General features: G+C 36.7%; 1 protein-coding gene across 1 annotated transcript in view; it reads left to right on the plus strand.

The window, feature by feature from the left end:
• Positions 1–10,763: 10,763 nt before the first annotated feature.
• Positions 10,764–20,879, plus strand: part of emd (emerin) — a 37,463-nt gene continuing 27,347 nt past the window's right edge. Inside the window, exons 1-3 of the mRNA XM_028813247.2 lie at positions 10,764–10,945; positions 17,521–17,600; positions 17,708–17,806. Coding sequence (XP_028669080.2) covers positions 17,522–17,600; positions 17,708–17,806 — 178 coding nt within the window. The 5' untranslated portion in view covers positions 10,764–10,945; position 17,521. The remainder of the gene's footprint in view (positions 10,946–17,520; positions 17,601–17,707; positions 17,807–20,879) is intronic.

Genomic DNA, 20,879 nt, shown 5'->3' on the forward strand with positions numbered 1-20,879 from the left:
CTGGCTAATCGGGCCTTTCCAACTGTCATAGAAGTGCAGGGACACGAATGATCATTGTGTGCTAAAGCCACAATGTTTAGAAGTAGGCTTTAAACTTCCCCTCATTTCACATCCAGCCTCAAAGTGGAATTTAGTCCACAGTCAAGACTAGTTGGGACGAAGGCAGGCAATTGAATAAGTCATCCCATTTTTGCAGGAAATTTCAAATGGACAGCAAGGTTCATTTTGTTGTCTTTGTGTCATCTGTGTTTATTCTAACCTTCTGTATTTAAAGAAATTTCCACATTTTTTGACACAAGTAGTTCCTTTGTAGTGGTCCGGTGCCACTCAGATTCACACCATCAAAGGGACAGTAAATTATTTTTTTTGGTGGGGATCCCAGGAATGCACCCAGCGTTGGCCCAAATCACACCACTCGCACACAGATACAAATTAAAAGCAAATCAAATAAGGATACGGTATTTTGAATGAAACAAAAATGCAAACAACAAACAGCTAACCTTCCCTTTTTCCCATGACAATATTATATACTTGCACAACAATTAACATGACCCAGTCCATAAACGGTCCAAATGCAATGATAGTGGATGAAGTGGAATGTAGGAAAAGATAACAATCCAAGAAACCGCCTTCTGTAAATAATGTATTAAACAGTCCTACCGGTAGTCCTGATGTGAAGAGATCTGGGGAGCGCTCCCTCGCATAAAGTACGATGACCAATCCAACACTACTCACATGACAGGCAGGCTCAAGACAGCAGAGGCGCAGCTAGGGTTTTCTGCGCCCCCTCCAGTTTCGCCAAAATACAATGGGGAACATCAATTTGCTGCGCCCAGGGACAGATGTCCCCCCCCTTGCCCCCACCAGCTACGCCACTGCAAGACAGTCCATACATCCTTACAAGTTTGATGATCCTTGATAAAAATGACATCCCACAGATGGTATCGCAGACAAGACAAACTGGTGAACACGAACAACGAGGGGTCCTTGGCTGCATAGCCGTTTTTAAGTTCCCGTCCGCCCTTCTTGTCCCCAGCACCCCTAGCATCCATAGCAGATATCCAGTAAGGGTAATACCCTCAAGGCACTTGGGAAATGGAGTTCTTTAATCTCTAGTGCTACTACACACTTAGCATTATGACAGAAAATAAGGAATACAGTGGTATATCATATTGTTAACATTATGAAAAATGAATGACAATACTTATCAAAAAAATCATACTTTGAATATCTTTATTGCTCTCCTGGCCAGGATTACTTCCCAAATCTCAAATGATTTTCCTGATGTAATCCTGAACTTGGGAGAGCTGGTGCCTACAAGTTGGTTATAAAATTTAGAGGTGTATATCATTTTCAGTTTCATTTAAATGAAGTAGTTACAACTGGCGCTGGGCCTGGGTTAAATTATAATATGTCGCCATATTTCCCCAATGGTCAGCTGTGTGTGTAAAAAGATTTAAACAATTGATTAGTGATGAGCAAAACCCAATGAATTCTCTTTACTTCGAGTTTGGCGAAAACGCAGACATTTTGGGAATTTCGGTAAAATGCACTGAAGTCAATAGGGAAGGAGAAACTGAACTAGTTTTGAGTGGATTATAATGGTGCAATAGTCCTTTAAGTGTCCCTGAGGGCTAGGAAAGTGTTTGCCAAATATGTTGATCAGATTATGGTGCCCAAAAATCTGATCTGAGCGCCGAGCCATTAATACTAACCACTGTGTCACCATGCCACCTTCAGATAATACTGTATGTTTAATAGCAGGCTGCATTGTCATTTTCTTGTGCCTGCTAATTAACAAGAACACACTTACACACAGATAGAAATCAGAGAAATGCAGGATAAGATGTGGTCACTCACAATATCTCACATTACATCATGCAGTTCTGGCTCTCTACAGAAGTGGTTCTCAAACTGTGTACCATAGTACACTCTTTGAAGGGACACTGCAAAAAGTAGAGAGAATGAAAAAAGTAACACCAGAAGCATCACAGCTGACACAAATTTATGTTGTGTTTTTAAACTTTTTTCAGTTTGTATATCATGCTCCTAAATTACTGCACTTCAATTGCCTGTGTGTTGCAACTTTGAAATACCATTCAGGAACCATGATTGATATTTTTGTTTTTAGATGATAGGCCCCCTATTGCCATCACAATGACCACCACTTAATGTTGGTACCAGGGTGTGAATTGCTCTCTCGTTTTCCTGATTTGCACTTCACTTCATTTCCCTTTTCTTTTTACCTCAACAATCCTCTCCTGCTGCTGTTATTGACATTACTGGACAATTTTTGCCAGATGTGAACTGCTGTCTTTCCTCAACAGACAACAATGAAATTATCAATGGAAATTGTCACACTTCTAATCACTCAGATTGTTTCACTATGCTTAATGAAGACAAACCAAATCTGAAAATTGTCGGTGTGCCAGTTATTTCTATTAGGTAAAAAAAATACCATAAACTCACTTGAAATGGCATAACAAAGTTTATCACATACTATGAAATATGAAGTACACAGCCAGAATGAATTTGATATGGGGAAGGGAGAACATGTGAAGTGCTACATAATAGATGGAGTAGTAAAGCTGTAAGTGAAAAATGGAGCAGTTTTCACAACCACAGCAAACCCAACTATGAGTGCAAATGTAAGAATAAATGGTGGACTTTTTTTCTAGAAATTAAAGAACCAATGCTATGTGGTATTTGACCATAAAAGAGCTGCCTTTTAGGAGAAAAAAAAATAGTATTTGAGTACAGCACTACTGAAATGCTGGTGCATGTATCAAATTACATACACAAACAATTGCACATATTGAATCACACATTTTGATGACAGATGAGTAGACATGCAAAGAAATCTGAATGTTTATTCTTGCATGGGTATACACTGTCATGTCTGCCGCATCTGTGAATGCATTGCAAGTGTGCTGCATGCATTCACAGATCTCTCTGCCCACAATGTGCCATCTCACGTTGTTCTCCATTCCTCACGCAAAACTCATGCTAACTGTGCACTTCATACATTGACAGCTATGCTGCTATTTTAGACACTTTGTACACTTTGCCCTTAAATATAATGCATGGTGCAATTCTGTGCAGGCATCTAAAAATAACTACCCTTGAATTTTAAAATATCTCTCTATTATATAAAAAAATCCTGGGATGAGACAAGACTTTTTCAGAGAGATAATTTTAAGTCCCACGAGACGAGACTTTATTGTCAAGAGATTTAAGCACGCCCACGGTCCACTCACCTCTCATTCATGTGAATGCTACTGTCAGACACAATTCCTGTGCTCTCAGCACTTATACATTTTTGCAGGGGCGAAAATAAAAGACAAAGAGTAGAAGACAAAGTAGAATGTCGCAAAGAAGTTCAGAAACGTTGGCATAATACATATGCAGAGCAGGCTACAGATTATGAAAGTACTAAAATTGAAAAGTCTCAAAAAACTGATAGCAAAGATCGCATTAGTGGTAACAAACGGAAATTATTACTTGGTGGAAAAATGGAACAGTGAAAAGAGACTGAATATATGGACATAGGTGATATGACAGAAGTATGTAGATATTGGTCGGCTTTAAAGTTTAAGTCATGTTGCCATCAGGGAAAAGTAGTGTTTCTTCCCAATGAAGAGGCATATATGCAAGAAATAAAAGATTTGTAGTTTGGTGAAAGTGAAATCCACAAAAACTACAGGCAAAATATCTGAATCTACAATAATTTGTTCGCGTTTGCATCATTCAATGCTCAAAACGTAGATTTACACAATTCAGGACCATACGCTATGAGAATCTGTGGTCTCGCAACAATTTAAGCTACTACAAGATTAATTTCAAAGAAACCACAATTCAGTCAGGTTTATATTTATGATCATGGAGAAGCGATGCAACATAGGATCGAAAGAATTAAATGATCAGACGTATTAGAAATTCTACAGCCAATAATGGATACAAATCTATACGTCTTACAGTATCGCACTTTACATGAAATTTATCTGAAAAACATGAACAAAGAAGTTTTCTTGGATTTCTAAATGAATCCGAAAGATCACACTCGCATATATAATAAACCAACATGTGATGAATTGTCAGAGATAATAGTTTCAAAAGACAGGGATGTCAAAGACAGAGTTTATATTCGTGTGTATCCAAAAGCAAAGCACGATTCATCACAAGCAGCAGATCCAGGAAATGACTAGCGTGTAGGGCCCACATGGGGGTTGGCGGGCGAAGTGAGCAGGGGGCAGAGCCCCCTAGTCTGTATAAATTTTGAGATATCCCAAATTCATTCCAACATACCTCAAATAGATTTCATATATCCCAAAATAATTCCTGAATATTTCAATATTTCTCAAATACATTCTGAAGAACCACAAAATCACATCTCACATATTTTAACATATCTGCAATTAATTTTGAGATTACAAAATCACTACCTGTAAAAATGTTATGTTTTTTCAATTGGACTTCTGGTATATTTTAAGATGTCTTAAAGATGTAGATGAGATATCTTAAAATAATGAAGTTATTTTGGAATATCTTAAAATGCATTTCACAAAATGCTATTCTAAAATATCTGAAAATGTATTTGAGATTTCTATATTGCATATTAGTTATCTCAAAATCACATTCAGGTACCTTGCCATAATGCCCTGTATCTTCTCAAAAGGAGAAGAAACTAATTTAAGACATCAGGAAATTATTATGAGATACTGTATCTAAAAATGTGATAATATCTGAAATGCTTTTTAAGACATTTTGATTATATTTCCAGGTATCCTGAAACAACAATCAAGAGCATTTTGAGATAACTTCAAATGCAATTTGAAATATCTGAAATACATTTCAAAGCACCTTAAAGTATTGTATTTTCCTGAGTAATTCACATTTTAAGATATTGTAAATTACAAAAAAGCCATTTTGTGATATCTTGAATTGCATTTTTCAAAAATCTCAAAATCCACAGGACATTCATTTCAAGATATCTCAAAATGTCCCTGAGATATCAAAAATGTACTTAATTACACTCTGAGGATGTGTATTGTTCAGCAATCTCTAATTTATTAAAAAAAATAAAAGTAAGACAGTCAATTTTTCACCAAAACCTGACAGATAACTTCTCAAATGTTAAAGAATATGTGTTTGTGTCAAATTTAAACATTCCTTTACTTAGAAACTGTTGCTAAACTAGGAGAAAAAAATAGGCACTCACTGTATTTTTTTTAAATATTAAATATTTGTTTTCTGATATAGAATATCTCATGTACAAGTAATGCCAGGGCAGTTTTTTCACCTCTGAGGTGCATGGCATAGTTTACTTGAATGATATAGCAAAAGATTTTTAAACAATCACTTGGCCCAGTACCAGGATACTCAGGGGGTAAGAGGCTACAATAATTTAAAGTCGCAATGATTCTGAGGTAAGTGGAACTGATTTTTGTTTTTAGTTTTAGCAAATGCAGAATGTATTTTTTTTATTATTACTCATCTTTCACAATGTAAAAGTGACTTCAACACATGTGTGCTTGTATTTTTATCATGGGCACACCCATCCTGTTTGTTAGCAACTGGCATTTCAATTATCAGTGACATGATCCATGTTGTTACGTGTAATGCCACTGTATCTAGGGAATTTAAAATAGTGGCACAATAGCCTACACCACCTAGTTTTGAAGTTAAAACTCTAAAACTCTCTTAATACTTGGTCATTTTATTAGGTCTACTTTCTGGTTCTGAACTTCTGACTGTCATTTTTTTTTCCTTGTCTAATGATTTCTTAGGTTTCACAATCATGTTCCTCTTATCATATTGACCTTTGCCAGTTCCTGGGATAATGTCCCTGCCTGCTACTAAGAAAATCATCTGCTGGTCTTGCTTCTTCCACCTTAACCCCCGGGCACTTTTTTAACCATAGGAAAATTGTACAAATTTGTCCGGGAAGTAATTTAAAGATATCTTTAAAATGGCATCTGATATATCTGAAAATGCATTTAAGACATAATGAAATAGAAGTATTATTAGATATCTATAAGTGATATTAAGATATCTTTAAATGTATTTTAAAATATCTCTAACTTTTAATATGGTTTCCAATAATGGAAAACATACATATATTTTGGAGCTATTTATTTGTAGTCAGAGTATCATTATCTATTATATATATAATTTACATAATCAGATCACAGTCCATAGACTTTTATCAGAATTGTACTTTAAGTATTAATAGTTATCTGCCCTAACTATGTGATTTCTTGTTTCTGTGTAAACAGAGAAAGATGTCATTGGTTGTAGCAGCAGAAGAATGATACAATGACAGATGAGCCCTTTAAATTTTCCATATAATATACAAGAATATAATTTATAATACACAGGTCAGGTTGGGGAGCAAATACTGGTACAGCGCATTGCCACACCCACCACATGATGAAACAGCTCGGGATCCAGGTTGGCAACCACCGAGGCAGACATACGGTCTGGTCCCACCCTCCGGAAATGACCATCTATCTGCCACAGCCAGGTGTTACAAGGGTGTCACCTTAGCCTGGTCTAGCTGCTCCGATCCTCAACAATGAGGATCCTGTGAGCCTGATCACCCTTGGTGAATTGTGCCATATGGCTGTAGTGGCGTAACTGATGCTCCCTCACAGTGCAGGTGATGTGCCTCATTCGGGACTCCAAGAGAAACCGCTCTTTCGACACAAAGTCAAACAGCAGTACCCAAGGATTCTCCAAAGAGATATAGTACCGAAGGAATCCAGTCTTCATCCAAGTCACTGGATAGCGTCCATGTCTCACAACCATACAGCAAAACAGCAAGCACCAGGACTCTAAAGATATGGACCTTTGTCCTTTTGCAAAGATATTGGGAGAGCCCCAAACCCATTTCCAGCGACCTCATGACCCCCATGCTCTCCCAATCCATCTACTGACTTCATAGGAAGAATCACCAGAGACATGAATGTCACTGCCAAGGTAAGTAAACCTCTCAACAAGGTCAACACTCTCTCCACAGAGAGACACACTGCTGATGACTGTGCCCAAATGGTCATTAAAGGCCTGGATCTTGGTTATTATCCAGGATACTCGCAGGCCTAGACACTCAGACTCAGAATTTATCTTTTACTGCACATTTTAACAGACAACTGGTGTGTAAATATTATCAACTGACTTTGCTACAGAGTGTAAAAATATTAGTTAATTTGCATTGCTCTTTTTAACAAATCCTGTGACTAAATGGGCATCAGTAAACATGTAACATTAATGAACTAGCAAATTGATTATGTCTGTCCATTCCACACATAGCCGTTATGGGCCTAACATGAATGGAGTCAGTCAGTGCAGCATATAATATACTGTAATAGTCTATACCTTGTGATTTTCCTGTTTTCCAGATCAATGCCCTAAAAATATAAGATATTTTATGAGATACATTTCTGGATGTTTTCTCTGTATGGACACAGAAATTTTTGCACATTATCATTCCTTGAAAATATGGAATTTTCATTGTGGAATTTAAATTTTTTTTTTGTATTATAATAGTGTTCTATCCAAATTTAAGATTCAATTGGGAAGTGCAGTGTAGTCTGGTTGTATTTAATTATAAACTGAAAAGTGATTAAAAAGAAGGAATAAATGTTACGGAAATGAGTTACTAATCTACTGTGGTTGTAAATATCTGGACAGTGGCAACTGCTGTCCAATGTTTTACCTACTATTAATTTTTGTTGTTTTGTAACAGGTAGTGCAGTACTCGTTTATCAGATCTAAGTTAAATAAGCATCCAACTTATGTGTCCATCTTAAATTAAATGTAATCATCCCTAAAAGAAAATGTAAAGGTGGTTTTCAAAAACCAGACCACTGATATTAGTGTGGGCAACAGTATATGGGACTACTGCCATTTCTTAAAAAGGAAGGAAATGTTACAAAACCTTTGAACAATTCAGTCTAACGAAGCATCAGTTCCTATCACAGCAGCTTTATACTCAAGGCAAATCCTAGAGGACATGCTACTTTACTGGAGGGTCCACTCATGCACACATTTACACCAAGCCAATTCTGAGTAATTTTTAATCCAACACATGCAAACATAAGGAGAATGTGCAAACTCTGCACAAATGGAATCAACCAACTTTCAAATTCATTTTTTTTTTTGCCTCCCGAACCATTCCACTCTCCCCCTCAACACTATACAACATAGCCTTTCATCTTTGGGCACCATTGCTGCCAAGCTGGCACTGACTTTTTCTTAAAATCTCCTGATTTCCTTTCTTTAAATTTCTGGATGACTTGTTCCAATATAACTTGGTTGTTGTTAAATATTTTTCTAATTGCTAATGCCCTGCAGTTTTGGATTTTCTACAGTCATTTACTGATGGATAAACAGTCCCATACTAGATGGATAAATGAATGAGTCTGGGGACAAAGCCAACACCACAGTAAGGATAATGTTTGATATTTTTCCAATGCATTTAACACCATTTTGCCTCATCGACTGGGAAAAAAACTTAAGGCTATTCATCTTAATGCTTCCACAATCTCCTGGATCATTCACTACCTGACCAGCAGAAAGCAGTTTGTGAGGATTAAGGACTTTGTGTCAGAAATGATGGTATGTAACACTGGGGCACCTCAGGGACCAGTGCTGTCTCTCCTCCTGTTTACCCTCTACACAATGGACATCCAGTACAATACCAGTGCTTGCCACTCCTCCACCATAGCTTACATTAATAATGGAGATGAGTCTGAGTACTGGAGGCTTGTAGAGGACTTTATCTTGTGGTGCGGGGAAAACCACCTACAGCATCAGCAAGACAAGACAAGACAAGACAAGAGTTGGTGGTGAACTTTCAGCATGCCAAAGAGCCTCTGAGAGACCAGTCACCATTCAAAGGTAGGATGTGGAGGTGGGGCAGAGCTCTAAATATATGGGGGTTCAACATAAAGAGAAAACTGGACTGGTCCGACAACACAGTGATGCAGTATAAGAAGGCCCAGAGCAGACTGTACTTCCTTAGGAGGTTCTGCTCTTTTGATTTGATTTGTGCAGCATGCTCCTGGGGACGTTTTACCAGTCTGAAGTAACCGATGTATTGTTCTACACTGTGGTCTCCTTGGGAAGTAACTCAAGTTCAAAAGACGCACAATGCCTGGACAAAGTTATCAATAAAGCCTGGCTAACCCTGGACACACAGGAAGCTGTTGTGAAAAAGATTGGCAAAACTGGATGCCATAATAAAAAATCCCCTCCATCCCCTCCAAGTGGCGCTCTCTTGGGACTCTTTTAGCCACAGGTTCATTCCTCCATGGTGTGCTATGAAGCACCTCTGGGAATCTTTTCTGCTAGTTGCTATCATGCAATTTAATACTTCCTCCTGAAGTCCTACACTAAATACTTATACTCTTTTGAGTTCATTTTGCTGTTTCTGCAAAGTACTTTATTTATTGTGAATTTTTCTATCTATTTATAGATTGATTGGTTTTAAATTTCTGCTGCTGTATGCATCTAAATTTCCCCTTGGGATTAATTAAATTTATATAATCTGATGAAATCTAAATTTGTCTTTTTACAGAATCTCAATAAATATTATTATATTACGACAAACAACAAACCCCTCTCCTATACACACTAGAATGATTAAAAACAAAGAAAACATCTGACTTGGAAGCCCAACACTGCATACAATGTTCCAAATGTGGCCCCAGAGGCTTATAGTACCTACCTACTAGATTGGTTCAGATTTATAATGAGCTGAAATGTATACTTAAAGAGTAATGTTGACATATTTGTTAATATTTTCTAAATGTGTTTGCTGCACGTTGGATGAAAATATGTACTACCATCTACAGTTTTACACAGTAATGTGCGCAGAGGGCCATGTATAAGTTTATAATCTGCAGAAGTTGTGCAAATTTCCTTTAAGTTCCAGACTGAGTGTAAACATGTAAATTGCCCTGGGGTGCCCAAACGTTTGCATTCAAATGCACAATTTATTATAACAAAGAGAGGTATTTATGAAAATGCACAATTTATTATAACAAAGAGAGGTATTTATGATATTAGTAGAAGTAGTAGTTTGCCTTCTAGGGACTCTAGGTTAGATAAGTGCAGAGATGTCAAAATTCTTTATGATCGATGGGTGTCCCATTCAGGTTAGCTTGCTCTTGATCCTTGCATATTTATTCTAGATATATTGATATTTAGCTGTTTCTTTTAAATGTGATAAGGTCTAAGGGAATGTTTACCTTTCATAAGATTTCAAATATGGGTATATTTATGAATTAATGTGCCCTGTTTCAAGTTTAGCGACCTTACAGTATTTGGGTACTTCTCAGAAATGCACTCAAATGTATAAAATAAAAAGTACTCAACGTTTCGTTGGCCAGTCGCTCTCAAACTACAGCCATGGGAAGGCTTTAGTCTGCAATACAGTAAATATTGCATTGGCTTTACCTACATTATGGTTTTCAGGTGCATCCATTCCTTTTCAAATGAGATTCATGCAGTCCATCACTGGGCAGAAGGTCGATGTAGAAAATTCTACAGTTGCATATTTGTGACGTTTATCCACAAAGCCGTGTGTCTGTTTCTACTTTAGTAACAGCCGTTATTTGCCAGGGACAACGCCCTATACGCTGTCTGCCAAAACTAGCAGGAATTGAAAGGAGCCAGTCAAAGACTGCGATTCATTTCCATATTAGGAGAAAAAAAAAAGTTACGCTAACGCTAGGGTGCGCTTGAACACCGCGTTTAGAAAAGCGGGACGCCAGCGAAGCGCCCAGGTCACGTGTTTTCTAAGTCTCATTTCATTGGGCCGACCACAACATATCGCTTTCCGAAGGATTTTTCATTCTTTAATCTTTTTTGTTTTCGATTTCAAAGTTCAGATTTGCTTGTGTAACCTTTGCCATTCCAGTGAAAAGGCGTCTTTTACCACAAGGTAAGCTGGTGTTTATCGCTTGGAGTTCTCTGGAGCCGGGCCTTCACGCCACCTTAAAGGAAAGACACGATGGCGCCACTGTTTATACACCGAGGTCGGGGACACATCGACCTCCACCCATACTCGCTTAGATGGCGAATTGGGACAACGCCCCGTTCGTGCAATAGTATTTAATTTGAAGTTACACCGCATAAACGTGACGGCACCCTGCGGCCTTACTATTAATATGGTTATTTTAGGTAATTAAAACAATTTTGCACGGAAAACGAGATGTATTCGTAACCTACACCCGTTAAACTCTGACAGATTTATTTTGCGTAGTCTCCAACGTTTCTTTTTTATTTTAGATTATTCGGAAATGGACAGTCAAGTGTCTGTTGTTTTTTTGAAAACGGAATCCCAACTTTTGGAGCGGCTCAGTTGGGAGGAACACACGCGTGGCGTAAGGTTGACGAAACCCGCCTCCTCCGTGAAGAAGGAAGAAAAAGGCAAAATTGAGCAAGCAAATGTTTATTGTATGCTGTCCGTAAGATATCGCGCATCAAACGATGAAACGATCAATGTTGTCATTATAGCGTGTGGAGTGGAAGTGGCCATAATCTATATAAGGCTGCCCGCGCAAGTTTCTCATTCAAATACTGCGCAGGGTACTTGTGAATGTGGGTGTATAGAGGGAAACTGTGGTGACTTTATTATAAAGGGTACAGTGACGCTACGACGTTACAATAATAATGTTAAAGTGGTTAGAATGGCAGTATTGCGTAGTGGCGCCACGAATTTGTTGGTTCGATTCATGTCTGTGCCTTGCAGTACAATCCTGTTTTTCGTCATCTTAAGAATAAAAGAAAATATAACGTATATTGATATTGTAAGTTGGCTCGGACAAAGGCGCCTGCCAATTACACATCAGTGGTAGTGACCTTGTGGTGTGTTTAGGGCCCCTGCCACAGCCCTTCGGGGACGCTTGTTCTGCCCCTGTTGTGGTCCCTGTCAGGCTGGAGTTTGCATGTGCCGAGGATACCAGTTTACATCTACGCCTTCTCTAGATTGACGACTCAAAATTAGGAGGACTAACGTCCCAGTTAGTGTTCGCTCCAGCCTGGATAGATTTGGGCCAGCAATTAAAAAAAAAAAAAATAAATAAATAATTTGGCCAGAACACGTTTTTCTTCATAATTACAACATGGATAAAGTATAAGGTGTGATTTCAACAAAACATAAGATGCGATACAGCATGTTTTTATTTTTTCACATTTAAATCTGCTAAAGGAAATCTTAAAAATGTAATTCTTATTTTTTAACAGGTAAAACATGAAATATTTGGACATTTTTCCCTCAAATTTGAACATCTAATGAGTCAATCCACCTTTAACATTGTTTAATATTATTTGTTACAAATTAGAGAAAATCACACAGCAAGAATGGTCTTGAGGTTTGCTCCTCAAACTCATAAAATAAAGATGACAAGATCAAAACTCAATGTAGGAAAATCATTTTTAAACAGAAAAAGTAAGTACCCAAACAAATAAATATGACGTTAATTTTAAAAAGGCATACAGTGTACATAGTGTTTCTTAATAATTAGGGCTTAAATGCATTACAATTCAAAATTAACAAAAAAACATTTTTTCAAATTTCTAAATGTGTATAACAGTTTGTGTAAGCTTCTCAGCAGTGGTTTGGCTATTATTGGTAGCATCTATAAAAAATGAACTTGGGAAGCCCAAACATGAGTAATTCACCCAGTTTACTCTTACAAATAATGTGTAACTTCTCCACACAATTTTATAAAGAATTAATCCATTCATTCCCAAAGGTCCATAAGACTTTTTCAAGAGAAGCACAGATATGCAATTTGCAATATTCTAGTGACATCAAATAGTTTTTTTTTCTGTTGAGAACCTGAAATTGTTTTTTTCTCACAAAATACAATGGATGGACAGATTAAAATATGTTTCTCTTATTCTATTGCCAGAGGTTGCACATAATTGCAATTCTGACAGGTTTCCTCCTTATTTAAAGTGCTGTCGATAATTCACAATAAAGCAGTATTTTAGCAAAGATTTAACTGTTTCTATATATGGGTAGAATTTAAAGAAATAAAGCCTACATGTTTAACTGCCAACAGTAATGTAAACAAAATTAATCACATTCCTTGCCCAAATAACAGTATAAGGATTGGTCAGAATGGTTTCAGCTTGAACCTAAAAGATGTATTTAATGGTGGTGATTTTCTGAGGGGCCAAGAATAGCTCCTGTGTACTGGACATGTTAATTACAAGTTTTGTACCATGTGTGGTTTATAGTTTTTGTTTAAGGAAAAAAATCAATATGATGTAATCTGCAAAACAATGTACTGTGTTATTTGTCATTTGTAATTCTTGGCTAGTACCAGAGCCAGTCCCCTTTATATGCCACAACCAATAGGTGAGCTGCAAAAATAAATTTTTGACATATCTCTTGAAGATGACGTCAGTGACAGAAGAAAATATTACTCTGGAGCGATAGAAAACTAAGTGATAGCGCATGAGATGAAAGACACTATAGGAATTAATTATGGGTCATTGAATCCATTTTAATAAACTGTTAATTGTGAGCAAGGTCTGCGCATGTTTTGGTACTGAGAATGTTGAAACCTGAAGTTAAGCGTCCCCACATCCAGTGTTCAAGCAGAATCTCAAGCTAAAGAATTTAGAATGGGAGACATTGTTGTGACCCAGAGTTCAATCAAAAGTCGCTATAAAGTGTGATGTTTTTCCAGCACCAGATAAATTCAGGGTCCTGGCTAAAGCCTGTAATAACAAGAGCAAAACCTTTTATAATCTTAATGGCCCAATGATTACATGCCTCTAAAGCCTCAAATATCTGGTCAATATTATGCTGATTTGTTTTGGCTTTCTCAGCACTTGAGAAAAAGTATCAAAGAAAGTTGTTTGCAATCCCTCTTCTGCTTCACAACAGTTCACTCACTCAAACCAAGGATACTGCAAAAGCTGCACTACAGAACTGTGAATTCAATTAGGTACCAAACTCACCCTTGCAGGTGGGCCCCATGAGACTAGCTCTCATTCCCTAATCTGACAGCTACATAATAGTGCAGGCATCAGCGAGACATGTTTTATTTGCATAGCGTAGAAGAGTTTTATGAATGTTGTAACAAGTGTATTAATGTTTATAGACATAATACTGAAAAATAAATGTTTAGTTTTACTGGTGTTTCTTCTAATAGGTTAGGTTCACATATTTTTGATTGCCCCATGTAAAATGGATTAATTAAAAGGATGGCTGGATTTTTGTTCTGTAAGCATATTTATTGATCTGCACATTTTGAATTGGCCACTTGCCTTTTTAGAACACTATTTTACCCCACATCCTTAATCAAGGATTTTTAATCTATTTTTCCCTAAGCCTTTCATGGGATTTTTAAATGTATTTTTTGAAGGTGCAGGTATAGACCTATTACCTTTTCTATATATTATATGGTTTGTTTTGTTTGTATTTTTAATTGATGTTTGAAAACAAGTTTGTACTTTTAAAACAAAAGATTCTGTTTGAATTAAAGACTGCCATTTTATCTTTATGGCACTAATAAAGAAATACTGAAAGAGCTGCTTTTAACAACTTGTTCATAATACTGTAAAAATAAGTCAGTTTATTTAATATTGTTGTCTCCTGTTAGAACTATTTTTTCTTTGTTATTGTTTTAGATGAATAATAGTGTACATTTTGGTTAACTGATGACTAAGTAGCTTTGCAGTAAGGAGACTGTGGAAGATTGTGGGTTCACTTCCCGGTTCCTCCCTGTGTGGATAGCGCTTTGCGTACTGAGAAAAGCGCTATATAAATCTGAATTATTATTATTATTATTTTTTTTAAGTATCTTACTTTACATGACATTAGTTCATTTGTTTGTACCATTCTGAGTGTTGTTTTCCGGGCTGTTTTTTCCCAGTACACGTTTGAGGGTTTTCTGGTTACTCTTTTGTTTTTTCTTTCATTTCTGTGAGATGTGCAGTTTATGTTACTAATGCCTATGAATTAACATAACCTTTTATGAGTTAGTGAGAATATGTGCATGAGTGTGCCTGCTGATGTGATAAAGTTGGTTTATGCTTTATGCCCAACATTGCATAGCTCTAGCAGCCATGATGTTGATTTTAAAATTGACAGAAGCATGAATTTTATAGGAACCGCAGAACTGAATCTTTTTTTGGAACTGCTGTCTTTTGCCAAAGTAACAATTAGTAAGCAAGGGACAAAACCTATAGAAGACATCAGCTCCTTGCTGTGAAGATGCCTATGAGATTCAATTATACAAGTAGCTTATTGACAGGTTAAGTTACTTTATAAAGCAACAGATTTTCAATGAACTGTATAGGAGAACATTATTTAACCTATGTGCTTTCAACGGTATTGGGTGCTTTAGTCCGAACTGTATTGGATATTTAGGGAATGGCTATGGGTGTACCTTGCTGTATGTATTTGAAGACTAAGATACTTCCTTTAGCATATGCACCTCAATAAACCAATTATGCAGAGAAACCTGATTTATAAAATTAAATGTAAACACTTATTTGTTTAGAGAAATTGTGGTATTGACCTCAGAGAAACCAGATTAACTGAGGTAGATATCTCTGCGAATAATCCTATTATGTGGCCATGTAAATTCATAATCAGGTTACTGTTAGGGATTTTGTAGTCTGCGCATGTCAGTTGCACCCTGTCAGCCTGAGCTTGTATTTGCTTTGCACAGCAGCCAGGGGTAGAAGCGTCCACAAAATATATTTCAAGCGATCAAATAATCTGTCTCAATATTTCAAAAATCACTAAATTTGTGAATGTATAGTGCTCACTAGTGCAATTTTGAGAGCAGTAGGGGATAATATATCAAAAGTAACGTGTGTTATCTTGTCAGATTGCTTTGTAAAGTTACAAGTAACCTAACAGTATTTATTGAAGTAAAAATACTTTAGACTGGGTGTAAGGCAAGAAGCCCATGTACTGGGTACTTTGCAGTGCTCAATCGCACAGCCAAGCAGCTAAAGAGTGACCTGAAAAATCCAGTAACAGAAACTTATTAATAAAGCATAAATGTAACATATTTCTAAAATATAAAGGCATATACATATTTAAAAAACAGAATAAAATTATCATAGAAATTGGGCTTATTTTCAAAATCTCGGTGTCCAATAATGACGCTTAACTCTTTCTTTTTTTTGCGCAGTTTTATGACATTGGAGCATTTTATAAATGGAGACGTCCAGAGGATTACTTAAATATGTAAATGCCGATTATTAGAAAGCCAGATTTCTGCCTTAATTGGGTTATTCACATTAACCAGATTATTTGTGTGCAAGAAAATGTACTGATTGTGTGGAACCAAATCTAACTTAACAGACACAGGCAGCTACAGTCAGTTGCACATTCATTTATTTAAATAAAAAAAATTGTGGAGTGCAGAATTTGACCTTTGAAGATTTTGAAGTAATTTCATTTGTACTATGGAATTCTTTGTTAGGTTTCTTAAATGCAGTGTTACTTTTTGAAATTCTTCCCTCTTTCCTCTAAATCAGCTATGACAACTTTTGAATTTTCCAAGTTGACTTTTGCTCATTTGTCACTTCTTTACTAAATCTCTTTCAGCATACTGTAATTTACCATCAGGCATCATGGAGGTGCAGCAGTTGTTGCTGCTTCTTTACTGTACTGCCTCTATTGAAATCTACATTTTTGTTTTTTTTTTCTCCAGTTTCTGCTGGCCACCTAATGGTGTGACTGCATTTAAAAGACCTTTGTGGTTTTGTTTGATATTTATTTTTTTGAGCTTTCGTAAAAAGCAAAATTTCCCCCTTGGGACACATAAAGTGCTACCAGTCTATCCATTAATCCATCATTCCTGCTCATGCCACAATAGGCTCTGCAAGACTGAAATTATAAATTTGTAATAGGTATAGTGAATTAAATCTTTAAAGCATGTATAGCAGTGTAGATGTTTAATTTGTCATAGATTCTGAAACACGCCCCTTTTATAAATATTAATACTAACACTATATATCAGTCTGTTTATATAATTATTCTAAATTAAGGAAGTGTGGCTTATTTCTGATCAGATCATTTTGTAAGCAAAATTTATTGTGCATTAAACTGCACAGTCTATCTCAGGACTTATGTATGCCCACACATTTACACATTCTAGACCTTCATGTCGGAAGGATTTGGTTTTCTCAGTTTTTAGTACTGTACCACAAGTAACAAGTGAAACTTTAATACATTTCATTACATACATACACAAGTACATACACATTCTTGAAATGTGGCATACTATCTATTGTGTTTTTTTTTTTTTTTGTTTTAACTATTTCAAACATCTCTGAAACTTTAAGTTTTTGATCGATTGATTACCCCATACAAAATCAAAATATATTTTAAATGCTTTTTTTGTCCTTTCAATCATTTGTTAAAGGCAGATTATACTGTTTATAGATTGATACTGAAAAATGTATCTCAGTTTCAGATTGTTTTACATCACTTTTTCTTAGGTTGCTATCACTATATTGGTGTGTTTACGTTTGCAGAATGAATTTCTCAAATAAGACAGACAAAGAAATTGCTGAACTACTAGACCAGTACATGATTAAGCATGGACCAGTTGTTGGTAAGCTTTATTATTGTTCTATATTCATATCCTATAAAATTATTTATATTGTATGAATTTTGAGCAGTGTTTTCTTGCATTCTCAAAATTTTTCCTTGGAATTCTAGGCTCTACTAGAAAGTTGTATGAGAAAAAACTTCACGAGGCCTTGGAAAGTAATGAGGGAAAAAAATCCTCACCACTGAAAACCATCTATCAAGAAGAAGGTGAACTGACTTTTTTTAAGCTATGAATTTTCTGGTACATAACATGTTATGTATGAGTTCTTGTGGCATTTGCATTAACATGATAGTAGTTATTAATATAGTCACAGTACAGTAAAATAAGATAGTAATAGTACAAGACATATAGTCTTTTATTATAACTTAAGTGTACAAGTGTTTCAGGCAGTCAAGTTTTAAGAATTTATAACCTTTTGGAGTACTTACTATGGTTTGTTTGTCTTTCTGTGATACATACTTTCTGACATAGTGGTACTTGGTCTAGATAACCACGTCTATACATCATTTGTATTCTTTCATAACCTGGTACATCTGATTGGTCTTTTCACAGATTATGTATTGGAAATTATTTTTCTAAAAACAACGTCTTTAAATTAGTATGGTATCAATGTGTATGGGAGAATGTATGAGAAAGTGTGTCCTGAAATGGAATTGTGTTGCTGTGATAGGCTACAATTCCCCACAGCCCTAAAATTAGATTTAAGAAGGTTAGATAGGGAGATCAATTTCAAGGCTGTTCTGACCAAATCAGTGTCTTCCAGAGCCTAGCTTATTAAGTTATAATGTGATGATAATGCTTTTTTTGTGAGCAACATATACAGTATTTTGATTTCATTCTGCAATATATCCATCCATCCATTTTCCAACCCGCCGAATCCGAACACAGGGTCACGGGGGTCTGCTGGAGCCAATCCCAGGGCACAAGGCAGGAACCAATCCCGAGCAGGGTGCCAACCCACCGCAGAATACACACAAACACACCAAGCACACACTAGGGCCAATTTAGAATCGCCAATCCACCTAACCTGCATGTCTTTGGACTGTGGGAGGAAACCGGAGCGCCCGGAGGAAACCCACGCAGACACGGGGAGAACATGCAAACTCCACGCAGGGAGGACCCGGGAAGCGAACCCAGGTCTCCTAACTGCGAGGCAGCAGCGCTACCACTGCGCCACCGTGCCGCCCTCTGCAATATATTTCACTTTCATTTTTACTTGACAGAAGTAAAAGTTGAAATTATATCTGCATTAGCAAAATGTATTTGCCCAGTACACATACAAATGTTGATTTACTTCATTCTACTTATACTACTGGTCAAATTTTAGAACCCCTCAGTTTTTTTCAGTGTTTATGGAAATGCACGCCATTTAATGTCTTAATGTTTCATGAAATAAAGGCATAGATCAAATAAACAATAAGTCAAGGAATCATTAAGCATACAAAATTTTATTCAAATTTTTTATTAATCAAACTAGCCACCCCTTGCTGATATAACAGCCAAACTATTGTAACCCTTATGATTCAGAATGCCTGTCAGTCTGTGCAAGTCACCAACTTTTCTTGCATCAAATGAAACCCAGACCATCACACTTCCTTGTGCATTTGACACATTAAGGAATAATCCTTTCACCAGCTCCATGGCGTACAAATACTCTGCGTGATGAATCAAAGATTTAAAATTTTGATTCATTGGTAGGGATTGGTATCATTAAGATTTTATCGATGTCGATATGGATACTGATACTGTGGGTCCATATGCAACTGGTTACTGGATTTTCTCACCAACCGCCCCTAGTCTGTCAGGATGGGCAAACACACATCCTCTACCCTAACCCTGAGCACTGGTGTGCCGCAAGGATGTGTACTAAGTCCCCTTCTCTATGCGCTCTTCACCCATGACTGTCAACCCATCCACCAATCAAACATTATTGTTAAATTTGCGGATGATACAACTGTCATCGGGCTTGTAACAGACAACAGTAAAGCTGCATATAGGGAAGAGGTTCAGAATCTGACAGAATGGTGCAAACACCAACAACCTGGTTTTAAATACCAAAAAGACCAAATAAGTTATTCTGGACTTTAGGACCACTAAAAAGACCAATCTTAGTCCGATAACAATCAATGCAGATGCTGTGGAGAGAGTTTCCAGCTTTAAGTTTCTAGGAGTCACCATCTCAGAGGACCTGTCCTGGGCTGACAACAACTTGGCTATAATAGGCAAAGCACAACAACGCCTCTATTTTCTCAGGAAGCTAAGGAGAGCTGACCTCCCCCAGAAGCTGCTGGTTAATTTCTATAGATGCACTATAAAGAGCATTTTAACTAACTGCATGATGGCCTGGTACAACAGCTGCACCAAGGCTGCTAAAGAAGCCCTGCAGTGGGTCGTAAAAACAGCAGAGGCCATTATAGGGACTGAACTGCCATCACTCGAACTCTCGTATAAGACTCGCTGTGTGAGAAGGGCCAAAAACATTCTCAAGGACAAAACTCACCCTGGAAATTCTTTGTTTGCTCTCCTCCTGTCAGGCAGACGCTTTAGGTCAATCCGTGTACGCACAAACAGACTAAAAAATAGCTTTTTCCCATCTGCCATAAACTTTCTGAACTCTGAATCTCCTTAGTCTGAGACCATTTTTAATTAAACATGTGCAATAAACTATAATGGTAATGTGCAATATACTAATGTAATACAATATACTGTAGAATATGTAATGTACTATTCATTAACAGGTGCAATAACAATTTATGCTGCTGTACTTTGAGCAATAATAATAATTTGCTCTGGTTATTTGATCACTTAACACTGTATATGACATATTTGGAATTATTTGACTTTTCTTTAAATGCACCTCGGGGCTGTCACAAAAAGTAATTTCGTTGTGTTACAATGACAATAAAGTGCTTGAACTTGAACTTGATTCTTATCGATACTCCTCTCCGTAATGTGGGGAGACAATGTGTACATTTAAGGGAGGTGGTAACTGGGTTTAATGGCTGTCATTGTCTCCCTACAGTTGAAAAAAAATTAAAACTTTTTACAACTGAGATAACTAATTTTGTTAGTTTTTGCACTGCTTATGTAACACCCCACAGCTTTTACTGAGGGAGCTAACCAGAGATTTTTTTTTCTTTTCAAATAATAAATATGACCTCCTTGTTATATTATTGTTCTCAGCGCTTTTAATGAGCAAACCTGTGTTAATAATCTAATGAACTAATTAATAATCTGAATTTTAATAATCTATCCATATCCATGACAAAAAAGATAAAC

The sequence above is a fragment of the Erpetoichthys calabaricus genome, chromosome 11, assembly GCF_900747795.2.
Source record: "Erpetoichthys calabaricus chromosome 11, fErpCal1.3, whole genome shotgun sequence".
Taxonomy (NCBI): Eukaryota; Metazoa; Chordata; class Cladistia; order Polypteriformes; family Polypteridae; genus Erpetoichthys; species Erpetoichthys calabaricus.